Here is a 13029-nt window from a genome sequence, read left to right as displayed (position 1 = left end):
AATGCTCAAAATGGCCAGAAAAATGTCTCGACTATATTTTCTATTCATTTTACAACTTATGGTGGTAAATAAAAGTGTGACTTTTCATGGAAAACACAAAATTGTCTGGGTGACCCCAAACTTTTGAACGGTAGTGTGTATACATGTCACCTCCCTCACTGCCATCACCAGGAACTACCTGCAGGCCAGGACAATGATAACATTTTAACATAGCCTATGAAAATCCAAAGTTTACACATTATCATCACGCACAGAAATTGCAAAACTACAAAACTAGTTTTAAAACCGCTAAGTTCCAACTGTTAAACATAGCGAGAGGCTGGGCTACGTGTGTGTGTGTAAAGTGTAACCAGTGCATCCTGACTTTCTAACTCTGCCTGTGTGTTGCGTGAGCGGCAGTCAGTCAACAACTCTTCGCAAAGTTTCCTTATGAAACAATATGCTCGCTGAAATTATGGCAGGGAACGCCAGATTAAACATTAAAACTGCCTTCTGAGCACTGTATCTACAGGCTACCACCGAAAGAAGGAGGCTACCAGACAGGCATCTCTACTCCGTACGATTTTACTTTCACTACGACATTACTTTGAACAGACTATCAAAAAATTGCAAGGTGATATGATAAAGTAAGGCACAGTTTACTTACAGTCGTTTTTTTTTTTTTTTTAAACGATGCAATTGTTTTCTGCCTTTTGGCACCCTTCATCATGCCGTGTTGGGGTCCTGAACTAGGAGGAGCTGTCCCCGATATGCCTGTCAAACTTGTTGTGGGTAACCATAGCAACCAAACTCGAGCTCGCAACCTGTGCAGTCTGCGCAGTTGCAACTATGTATGTACTGCTGTGCACCTCAATAAACCGAATGGTAATTAGTCTTTTGATTTTTCCGTGAGGTTTGCCTTATGCAAAGAAAGACAGCATAGACATTTTTTCCTCCCTATAAGTGGGGGGGACCGAACGAGGTGAATTTAAATCTGGGTGGGACGAATCCCCCCCCGTCCCCCCCTCTATCTGCGCCCGTGATACACCGGACTGAATCAGTTCGATGAAAAAGGCTGCTCTCTCTCTCTCTCTCTCTCTCTCTGTGTATCAGTAGAGAGAGTTGTATAATATGCACAGGAACCCTGCAGTTCCAGAAATGACTATGACTACAGAAACAGGATGCTAATGAATAGGAAAGTGGTGGCAATTTCACAGCTAGATTTAATAGAAATGCTCGAACTGTTTGCACTTGCTGTTGCGCTAACACAATCAGTGGCTGGAACATGACTAATGCTTTCACCCAAACTCAGGCCATCTGAATAATTTGTGCTCCACTGTGGCATGCTGCCATTTTCCATACTTGACTCAGGCGCCTGGTGCGATCTGAGGCGTACTGCAGTGAATTGGTGCCATTTGCACTTGTCAAAAGTCTGCTCCTCATCAGGGAAGAGAAGAGACAGAACAGTAAGAGCTCCAGTTATGCACAAATGGAGCAGTGAGAGCTAATGTAGGGGTGACGGGTGACGGAGTCTGTACAGGGTCGACGAGACAAGAAACTCAGGGACAGAAATCTGGGCTGCAGTCTTAAGGGATGAGAGGTTTTGGGTTTTTTTTTTTTACATATAGCGCTTACCTTTAACTGTTCTTCTGGCCTAGTTATTCATTCTATGGTCTCATACTGCTCGCCAAGCTTTAACTGGTGGCTTGCATGGCAGCTAATTATAATTAACATGATAGCACAGCCAATAAACATAATTCATAAAATCCATATTACAATTAATTCATATTGCTAAAGGGGTGGAAACCAATCCACCACCCAATCACCAATCTCACAACACTGCACACATGCATAGTAGTGTTCGTTTGGCTACTGCAGAGTCTCATGCTAGTTGCTGTGATGTACACGGACAATAAAAATGGATCCATTTCTCAACAAACAAAGGCACAAACCTGCTGGACAGAAACAAACTGGTGTGGCAAATGAAAACAAGTGTGCTCGGAGAGCACAATATCCCCTGCTGGCAACTGTATCTATGCTATAACGCCATAACTCTGGTAAAATGCGACTGAATTGAACGAAATTGCAATATGCGTATGTGGCAGTGGGGGCGTGGCCAAGCGTCGGTCTGTAAATGGAGGGCGGAGTCAGGGAAGGTGAGTGGTCATGTCACTACACCTGTTATCAATTAACGTGTGTTTGCGTGTCTCCTTCAGTGACTGCGCCCGATAAAAGAAGAGTGAGAAGGGGCGGACGGCGCCGAGGGCTCGGTGATAGCCCGTTTGTGTGTGTGCGCGCAAGAGGTTTTGAGCCTTATGCTGAAAAGCAAAAATAAAAGAAACACTGTAAACGCAAACAACCGCCTGTCAACACCCACATCAGAGTCTCGCAATATGCGTATTACCGACATATAACACAGAATTCTGTCAAGCTTCGTGAAATTCCTCCAAAAATTGTAAGAGGAGTTGATTTCAGAAGGTGAGTACCCTTCCTGGGACGGACGGACATCGCCACGACATGGACCCCATTCTGGCTTTTTGGCCAGTGGGGGATAAAAATGAAAACTCAGCGCATGCAGCAACTGAAAAGCAATATGAAGAAGCCGGAGACGGGACTAGCGGGCAGGCAGCAGGTGTTCTGAGTTTAAAAACGTACGATCTATAAAAGATGAGCATGGGAAATTCCAAGGAAAAAAAAATGGACAGATGAATTTTTATTTGTCCTCCATGGATCGAACCCTTTTGTGTTAATTATGCACCCAAACCTGCACCGGTTTCAAGTAAAGTAACTTGGAGCACCATTTCAAAACCCATCCATCCATCATCTGTAGCCACTTATCCTGTGCAGGGTTGCGGGCAAGCTAGAGCCTATCCCAGCTGACTATGGGCGAGAGGCGGGGTACACCCTGGTTGTACAAGTCGTCAGATCATCACAGGGCTGGCACATAGACACACACAACCATTCACACCTACGGTCAATTTAGCCTAACCTGCATGTCTTTGGGGGAAACCGGAGCACCCGGAGGAAACCCATGCAGACACGGGGAGAACATGCAAACTCCACACAGAAATGCCCCCGTCAGCCACTGGGCTCAAACCCAGGACCTTCTTGCTGTGAGGCGACAGTGCTAACCACTACACCACCGTGTAGTGGTTAGCACTGTCAAAACCATGCATCCAAAATTCAAGGAAACTTGTCCACCTGGGTGTGAACTCAGGAGAAGAAAAATCGATCCGCTTACTGCTTTACTTTGTGAGCAGCAAAACCTCATCAACAGAACAACTTCTTTGGAGATGGCATGGATCTTGGCTAGGGCAAAACCTTCTGAGACAGTACAAGACTTTTTTTTTTGGGCTACAGCAGACTTTGACAACAAGGATGCAATTATAAAGCAAACAAAGATTACACTTGTCTGATTTCACCATTACGAGGTGGATAGAAGATATCAGCAAAGTCATAAGTGACTAGTTACTTGCTGATCTGTCAGCAGTGCTGTGTTTCAGCGTCATGCTGGACGAAAACACCGATGTGACAGGTGCTGCTCACTCAGCTGTGTGTTTGGGGGACGTTCCTGAAAGGTGGCACGGTGGTGCAGTGGTTAGCACTGTCGCCTCACAGCAAGAAGGTTCTGGGTTTGAGCCTCACAGCCAACAGGGGCCTTTCTGTGTGGACTCTGCATGTTCCCCCCGTGTCTGTGTGGGTTTCCTCTGGGTGCTCCGGTTTCCCCCACAGTCCAAAGACATGCAGTTAGGTTAACTAGCTATAGACCCCTTCGCAGTAAACGTCATTCATACGTAAGCGGAAATTGCGCACGCAGCCTGGACCCAAAAAAGACTCAGAAATGCCTAGTTGTTGTGTTGTCGGGTGTCAGAATCGTAGCAGTGATGGGGTTAAAATGTTCAGAATTCCAGCAGGATCTCACCCATTCCAAAAAAAAAAAAAATCGCCGACGTCTATGACTACAAGCCATCAAACGTGTAGACTGGGATGAAAGCACCATCAAAAATGCGCGGGTTTGCAGCGGCCACTTCATCACAGGTAAGATCAGGCTATTTATTAAATCTTTCTTTTTTATTCTTTCTAGTCTTCGTTTATTGATGTAGCAAAATACTTTGGTAACGTTTGTCTGATTAGCTGGGTCATAGTTACACAATGTAATGAATATTGTTAGCATGTTAACTTAGCTTTGCATGCAATTTTGTTTGTAGGAGAGGTCTCGCTTGACTCAAGCAGTCCAGATTTTGTGCCATCATTATTTGTGTATGCCGAAAATCACAATTTTAAAGCAAGGATGGAAAGGTAAAATCGTGTGCCCTCACTCTAAATGCCAACTTACGCTGACTGCTCTAACCTAGCTCCCGCCCCGTTCAGTTCAATTTCTGGTCTCTGCCTCTCGCTTTTTACGCAGCTCTGATTTCTCTTAGCTGCACTCTTTACACTATCATTCCTTTCATGCCATCACCTCCTGCAAATTGCTGTTTAGTGTTGGTATTTGCTGTTGTAGCTAAAGCCACATTGCCATCACATCACTGGCATAATTTGATTAAAACAAAATGAATATGAATGTCCCATTGTTAATCAAGTTGTACATGCCCGCACATAACATAATCATATGTGTCTAAAGACTTGTAGACACTTCGTGGGTGTACACTGAAGTCTTGTCAATAAGGTACGAGTATATATCTGGCCATTGTATACCAGGGAACTTACTAACATCGTCCGTCCACTCTTTAATTAAATGCGGATCCGGTAGGCGATGTCCACTTGTTAGAGTTAACTTATTTATGTAGCATTCTCGATCTTGTAACGACAATTGTTTGGCATAATCTGACAGCTCATAATGCCGGTCTATGGGCAGCGCCATTGTTTCTGGGTCCAGGCTGCGCGCGCATCCTGGCAACGGTCGGTTTGTTTACAAACATGCGAAGGGGTCTATTCTCAATTGCCTACAGGTGTGAATATCTGGGCTGTGTTCTGTGTGAGTAGTATGGCACCTTTGTATGCCTTTGACTTGGCCATGTTGAGCTGCGTCCTTCGTAATTCAGCTATTCAGCTGCAAGGAAGGATGATTAGCCACTCCAAACTTCAAGACAACTCTTTTTGAGAAGAAATATTGTGTTTACTTCCATTCCTTGTCCAAACAAAAAGTGAGGACATTGTAAATGCATTTCTGTCATTTTTTAATGGTCAATTCTTGCAAGTGTGTGGACGTATGGCGTCCCACTTATCCATTAGGTGTAAGGCAAAGAGAAGGGGCTTGTTGGTCTCATGAAGAAAGAGAAGAAATGGCCATCTTTATCAGTTTTCACTACCTCATACACCGGGAATCAAAGTCCTTCCTACGCCATGTGGCGCATAGGGCGGCGCCGATCTCCGTTTCCATAGCCCTCGGCCTCTCGCCTATTACATACCTAGGGTTACAGTGGGGAGCTAGTCCTCTAGTAACCACGAGAGTTTGACTCCCCACTCGCATCTGTATTGCAGCGTGCCTTGTCAGACGGCAGTAGGTACCATTTTTATGACGGTCTTTTGGTATGACCCGACCATGAGTAGAACTCGCGATCGAGAGGCAGACACACTAACCACTAGGCCAACTCTCGGTTCTCATACACCAGGAGTCACTGTGATCAAAACTCAAAAATAACGAATTCCAGAATATGATCCACAGCGTTGTGTGTGATAAATTTCACTGTCTCCAGAGCACTAAACCACACACAGTTCCGACAGTTAACTAAACACTATGACACGGAATACAGTGATTCAGTGACGTATAGTGAGGTGAGATGGTTGTCCCGTGGAAAAGTGTTTGAGTGGTTCCTGAGCCTCCTCCCCAAGACTGGCACTTTCCTGGACAGCAAAGGGAAACCTGAGCCAGAGACAGAAGATCCACACTGGATCTGGTCCTTCTGGCTGACATCACCATCACCTGAACGCTCTGAACTTGCAGCTCCAAGGGAGAGATGAGCTTCCAAGCAACATGCTGAAGGCAATCAGAGCATTCCAGAACAGCAGAGGGCGCAATAACAGTCTAGCAAGAATACACATGACTTCACTGTAGGCGGAAGTAACACAGATCTAATTCCACAGAAGCCAAAAAACAGATCAATAATGGGAAAGAACTGTTGTGCCACTGACTGTACAAGCAGATTTAACAAACAGGGCTTTTTTGTGCCTGGGCTTTAGGAGAGGCTTCTTTCGCGGACGGCATCCATGCATGCCATTCCTCTGCAGCATACGCCGTATTGTGTCATGGGAAATAGTCAGCCCAGTTTGGCTTTCTACTTCTTTAGATAACTGCAGTGAACGTGCATGCCGATTTTCTTCAACCCTTCTCATCAGAAGACGCTCCTGTCGAGGTGTTAACGTCCATGGACGTCTCTGTGAGATGGTTGCAATTCCATCTTTCTTAAATTTTTGTACCACTTTTGCTACAGTATTCTGACTGATAAGTAAAGCTTTGCTGATCTTCTTGTAGCCTTCACCTTTGTGGTGGAAAGAAATTATTTTCTTTGGGGAATTCTGAAGAGACAAGTTGAGCATCACTCTCCATCCAGCATCCAGCCACTAAAAGAGGTCATTGTTGAAGAACGGAAAAAGATTGATGTTGCAAAATGTCACCAACTTGTTCATTCCATGCCTAGAAGACTTGGTGCTGCCATTAAAAATCATGGAGGCCATACAAAGTACTAGATGTAGTAGTTTTTGTTGTGGGGTGTACTCATTTTTGCATCACCCTAATTTGAGTAAAACTGAAAAATGTGTAATCTAAGTTTATTATTAACCTTACTTTCATGTTATAAGTTAAACAGATGTTATATTAAACTTTGTCTTGTCAACATTTCGGAAATTGTTTGTGTTCATTGAGATATTGTTTAAAATGTTACTTTTCAAAGGGGGTGCACTCATTAACAAAGGGAATATTTACGCAGATAAAGAATAGGAAAAAATAACTTGCTTTTTTTTGGGGGGTCATAAAATTTTCTACATTAATTCATACGGATTTGCTGAGGTTTTGGAGGAGCTGAGGAGAGAGTTTGAATCCAGATTCAGTAATATGAACGAGTACTAAAGGAGATTTTTCAGCTTTATTGAAAACCCCTTCCATGTTGATGCTCTCTCACTCGAACAGCTCCACTTTCCTCGTCGTGATGATCTGGAAAGTGAAACAGTAGAGCTACAAACAAATGACGCTCTCAGATGTGAACTCGGAGCCGGTGTATTGTTCACTTCTGGAGTTTGGTATCTGAAGCAGATTTTCTCACTTTGAAACCACTTGTACAAAAAGTGATGTCTTGCTTTGTGAGCACAAGTGAGTCAATATTTTTCAACCATCAACGCTATCAAGAGGAAACAGAGAAACTGCTCACTAATGCACATCTTGACTGTCTCACAAAGATTGCAACGACAAACTACCAGCGTAACATAAAGAAAGGAAGCAAATTCACGCCTGCTTCCGCTCGCCCCAGTATTAAGGCGAGCCTGTATTTATTTAGGATCCTATTGGCTGCATTACACACTGGATGTTGTGGGAGGACAAATTAGTAGGCAGTAGAAATAGAAATTCTACCATTAGAAATTTTCATTTAAATATTTAATTATTTATTGAGGATTTGTATCATAGCATCTGAAATTGCGTGTGACATTACCAAACTTTAGATTGAGAACGGCGATATAAAGTCAAAATCATAATTAGCTTTGTGTGTGTGTGTGTGTGTGTGTGTGTGTGTGTGTGTGTGTGTGTGTGTGTGACAGAGAGTTGTGTAAAGAACTGACCAAAGAGCTCTCCACTGTAAATATGTGAGGTGTCGACTGGTATCTCCACTCCAGAGATCTCCACCTTCAGGTCTGGGGCAAACAGAGACGCGTCTCTCTTCATCCGCAGGTTAAAGTGTCTGTGTGTGTGTGAGAGAGAGAGAGAGAGCATGTTAGTTTTCTTTTTGTCTGTGATTCATATTAACACAATGAAACTTCTTTGCATGCATGAACACAGATAATAAAATTTCTTCTCTTATGTACTTGCACTGTTTGCTTTGGCAGTTATCTGACTGGGAACATTTACATCACTGAAGCTTTGTTAAACAGAGAGAGAAAGCCAGGGATAGAAAAAGGTCAAGAGGATACAGCAGAAAGAGAGAGACAGAACAGGAAAGTTGGGGGGATGCAGAAAGATAGTGAGACTTACCAGTTAGAGGCAGAGAAACATAGTGAGAAAGAGAGGGATATAGATAGTGAGAGGTAAAGAGAGACACACAATGAAAGGAAGAGAGCGACACTGACAGTGAGAGAGAGAGAGAGAGAGAGAGAGAGAGAGACACAGTAAGAGGCAGAGAGAGACACAGTAAGAGGCAGAGAGAGACACACACAGTAAGAGGCAGGGAGAAAGAGGCATACACACAGTAAGAGGCAGAGAGAGACACAGTAAGAGGCAAAGAGAGAGAGACAATAAGAGTCAGAGAGAGACACACAGTAAGAGGCAGAGAGAGAGAGAGAGAGAGACAGTAAGAGGCAGAGAGAGAGGTAGTAAGAGGCAGAGAGAGAGAGAGAGAGAGAGAGAGAGACAGTAAGAGGCAGGGAGAAAGAGGCATACACAGTAAGAGTCAGAGAGAGACACAGTAAGAGGCAGAGAGAGAGAGAGAGAGAGAGAGAGAGAGAGAGAGAGTAAGAGGCAGAGAGAGAGGTAGTAAGAGGCAGAGAGAGACACACACAGTAAGAGGCAGGGAGAAAGAGGCATACACAGTAAGAGGCAGAGAGAGAGACAATAAGAGTCAGAGAGACACACAGTAAGAGAGAGAGAGAGAGAGAGAGAGAGAGAGAGTAAGAGGCAGGGAGAAAGAGGCATACACACAATAAGAGGCAGAGAGAGACACACAGTAAGAGGCAGGGAGAGAGAGACACACAGTAAGAGGCAGAAAGAGAATGAGACAAACATAGTAAGACACAGAGAGAGAGAGAGAGAGAGAGAGAGAGAGAGAGAGAGACTAAGAGGCACAGGGAGACATACAGTAAGCAGCAGAGAGAGAGAGACGTACACAGCAAGAGGCAGAGAGAGACATACAGTAAGCAGTAGAGAGAGAGAGAGAGAGAGACACATACACAGTAAGAGGCAGACAGAGATATACAGTAAGCAGTAGAGAGATATATAGTAAGCAGTAGAGAAAGAGACACACAGTAAGAGGCAGACAAAGTCACACAGTAAGAGGCAGAGAGAGAGACAGACATACACAGTAAGAGGCAGAGAGAGACAGACATACACAGTAAGAGGCAGAGAGAGAGACAGACATACACAGTAAGAGGCAGAGAGAGACAGACATACACAGTAAGAGGCAGAGAGAGAGACAGACATACACAGTAAGAGGCAGAGAGACAGACAGACATACACAGTAAGAGGCAGAGAGAGACAGACAGACACAGTAAGAGGCAGAGAGACAGACAGACATACACAGTAAGAGGCAGAGAGAGAGACAGACATACACAGTAAGAGGCAGAGAGAGACAGACATACACAGTAAGAGGCAGAGAGAGACAGACAGACACAGTAAGAGGCAGAGAGACAGACAGACATACACAGTAAGAGGCAGACAGAGAGACAGACAGACACAGTAAGAGGCAGAGAGAGAGACAGACATACACAGTAAGAGGCAGAGAGAGAGACAGACAGACACAGTAAGAGGCAGAGAGAGACAGACAGACACAGTAAGAGGCAGAGAGAGAGACAGACATACACAGTAAGAGGCAGAGAGAGAGAGACAGACAGACACAGTAAGAGGCAGAGAGAGACATACAATAAGCAGAGAGAGAGCACGAGAATAAGAGGCAGAGAAAGAGAGACAGACAGACAGACAGACAGACAGACAGACAGACAGACAGACAGAGTAAGAGGCAGAGAGAGACATACAGTAAGCAGCAGAGAGAGAGACACAGTAAGAGACAGAGACAGGACTGAAGAAAGGGAGTGTATTAGTGTTTGTGTGTTATAGATTGGGGTAAATGCCCTGAATGAACATGCTCGTATCATGTGTGTGTAATGAACAGATTATTTCTCCATTATTAAGAGTGAAAAGTCCTCCATAGCAACATTACACCTTCAGGCAGCTGTAACATCTGTAATCCAGCTGCTCCTCATTACTCATTACACACCCCTGATAAAGAGGAGACATCTTAAAAAAAAAAAACACGCTCACTGCTACTCCACATTTTGATAATCTGGACTCCTGAACACCTTCACAGTCGCAGGAAGCTGCATGAGTCACTCAGAAAAACAGCATGAAGGAAAACGAGCTGTATTTAGAGTGACGGTAAAGTGATGGCAGGTGACTGCAGTGTTTCCATTTCCCAGAACACACTTTACTACATTTCCCATCATGCACCGACTTGTTAGCTGGCAGCAAAACTCCGAGTCATTCATAACCTTAAAAGCGCTCACCCTGATTTTAAAAAAAAAAAAGTGTTGAATACAAATCTAATGATGCCTTTGTAATGAAATTAATGTTGATCCTGTGGCTGCTCGATATGCCGGAAAATGGATGAATAATCGTTACATTCCAAATGTCCACATGTCCGTCAGCTTTGCCCTTTTTTAATCAGAGTGGGTGGGGCTAATATTGGCTAAAGCTTGTGTTTTTAATTTGTCAAGTTCTTTCAAACAGAACCATCAGAACTGAAATCCATTCAGAACTGAGGGAGGGACGAAACACGATTTAACTGAAAATAAACAAACCCGCAAACAAATTATTTACAACAGGAAAATCAACAAACAAATGACCAAGTTTTGTTCCTCGAGGGAAGATCCACCCAAAACATCGATCAGAGCTGGAATCGCATGATCAATGAGAGAGAAGATACAATTCTCGTGAAAATTTTGAAAACTCGTTAAGGTGGCCTAGTTAGCAGTTCGTTAGCAAAAATTTGACAAGACAATGACCAAGTGTTGTGCAGAAGGACTCGTTATTTCAAACGAAGCAATCAGAACTGAAATCCACTGAGAACTGAGGGAGGAGATACGATTTAACTGAAAATAAACAAACCTGTAAACAAATTGTTGACAACAGGAAAATCAACAAACAAACGACAAAAGTTTTGTTCTTCAAGGGAAAATCGACCCAAAACATCGATCAGAACTGGAATCGGATGAGAAATCCGAGAGGAGATGCAATTCTAGCGAGAGGCCTGGAAGATTTGTTAATTTGGCTTAATTAGTAACTCGTTAGCGAAAAATCTGACAAAACAGCCACCGTGTTTTGTGCGGAGTCATGAGTTCTTTCAAACACAACAATCGGGACGGAAATCCGCAGAGAACTGACAGCGGAGATAAGATGTAACTGAATCGTGGACGACGGACGGATGACGGACGCCACGCCATGGCAACGGCTCATCGGCTTTATGGACAGATGAGCGAATAAAGGGACTATTGAGCATGCAAGCACACACACACGCTCAGCGAAATTATCAAGCATGTGATGCAACAATAACTTACACAAAACTATTTTCCTTTGGCTTTAAAATCAGTTCTCAATAAAATATGCTTGAGGTAAAAATGGGATTTGTTATCAATAAATTGTCCGCCATTGTCAGACGGATATCTGTTCATTAACATAATGGCAATAACCAATCAAGGAAAGTGCTTTCCTTTTGCAGTCATAATATAAATGTTTTAATATTCTACGCTGTAGTCTACTCTCAGGGATTTTAAGGACTCTAAAGAGCGATGAGATGCTCCGAGGTGTGGAGCGCAGCAGCAGTACGGTAGTTAGAACACAGCGGAAAGAAAACACCAGCATTTGGGAAGCTGCAATAATTTTGCTGCTGTACGGCTGAAAGAAAGTGAGAGAGGATTAATGAGGGGTGCGATCGCTGAGAGCAGGACATCAGCAGTTTGTTTTGGTGCCACACACACCTGCCTGACTACCCCCCCCCACACACACACACCCCTATCTACCTATTGCTACATAACCACCTAGTTTTTGCACCTCTGAACCCCCGAGGGTGTTTTTATGTACTGAAACAAAGGCTATGAAACATATCTAGGCTCAAAATATCTCATCCGTAAGACCTAAACACCTTATCAGGGGTGTGCGCACGCACACACACACACACACACACACACACGCAGTTTGAGAAGAGAAGAAATGAGGGAAATATGTGAGGTAAGTAAACAGCTGCATAAAACCACAGGAGTCCCTGATCGGTGTGACTTAATTAAATGGCCAATGTTTACAGAAGAGACTGAGCCACTTGTGCATAACCTACTACTTCTACTTTAATCAAGATATACGCACGCATACACTCATCCAGGCAAACACACACACACACACACACACACACTGGAGACTGCTCATCTCTATGTATACTGATTATCTGTCTCTGGATCCATTTCAGTCCACACTGATATGGACACAAACAGTGCTACTGAGATATACAAGTCCCTATACATTCAACGTCCACTTTAATAAGAACTTGTTCTTGATTCTAACACTACGTTCAGACTGCAACCTGAAACGACCCATATCCGATTTGTTGTGAAATCCGATTTTTTTTGTTAGGCCGTTCACATTACCAATTATATGAGACTTGTATGCGATCTCCAATATGAACGGAAAACGACCCAAAAGTGTCCCGCATGCGCAAATTGACACGTAATAAGCACATCTACGTAATACGTAAACAAACAAAAAAAAAGCGCACTCTTCAAGTTTCCACCAAAGAGGCGGGATTAGCCAACGCAGAATAGTGACGTTTGTCTCTTGTTGATGATGTGTAGGTCACATGAATCAGACTGCAGTCACATGTGAAAATAACGGATATGCATCGGAATTAGGACCTGGGTCGCATGTGAAAAAAAATCGGATCTGTGTCGTTCAGATTGTCAATAACAAATCGGATACAGGTCGCATATGGGCAAAAAAATCGGATATGGGTCGTTTCAGGGTGCAGTCTGAACGTAGTCTAAAGCTAGCCGCACACTACGCCGATTTTCAGCGTACCGAGCCAACTGAAGTCGCGAGTCAGGCGTAAAGACTAGTTTTCGATGGTACCGACTCATCTCACAGCCGAT

At 43.8% G+C, this 13029-nt stretch overlaps 1 protein-coding gene across 2 annotated transcripts in view; it reads right to left on the bottom strand.

Moving 5' to 3' along the window:
• The window catches only part of adam10a (ADAM metallopeptidase domain 10a), a 287101-nt gene that overhangs the window by 86117 nt on the left and 187955 nt on the right, over positions 1–13029 (bottom strand). For both annotated transcript variants that reach the window (XM_060911474.1, XM_060911475.1), the window contains exon 3: positions 7753–7871. In XM_060911474.1, coding sequence (XP_060767457.1) covers positions 7753–7871 — 119 coding nt within the window. The remainder of the gene's footprint in view (positions 1–7752; positions 7872–13029) is intronic.

Source organism: Neoarius graeffei, chromosome 27 (genome assembly GCF_027579695.1).
Source record: "Neoarius graeffei isolate fNeoGra1 chromosome 27, fNeoGra1.pri, whole genome shotgun sequence".
NCBI classification, from domain to species: domain Eukaryota; kingdom Metazoa; phylum Chordata; class Actinopteri; order Siluriformes; family Ariidae; genus Neoarius; species Neoarius graeffei.
This window is presented reverse-complemented; position numbering and strand designations above follow the sequence as displayed.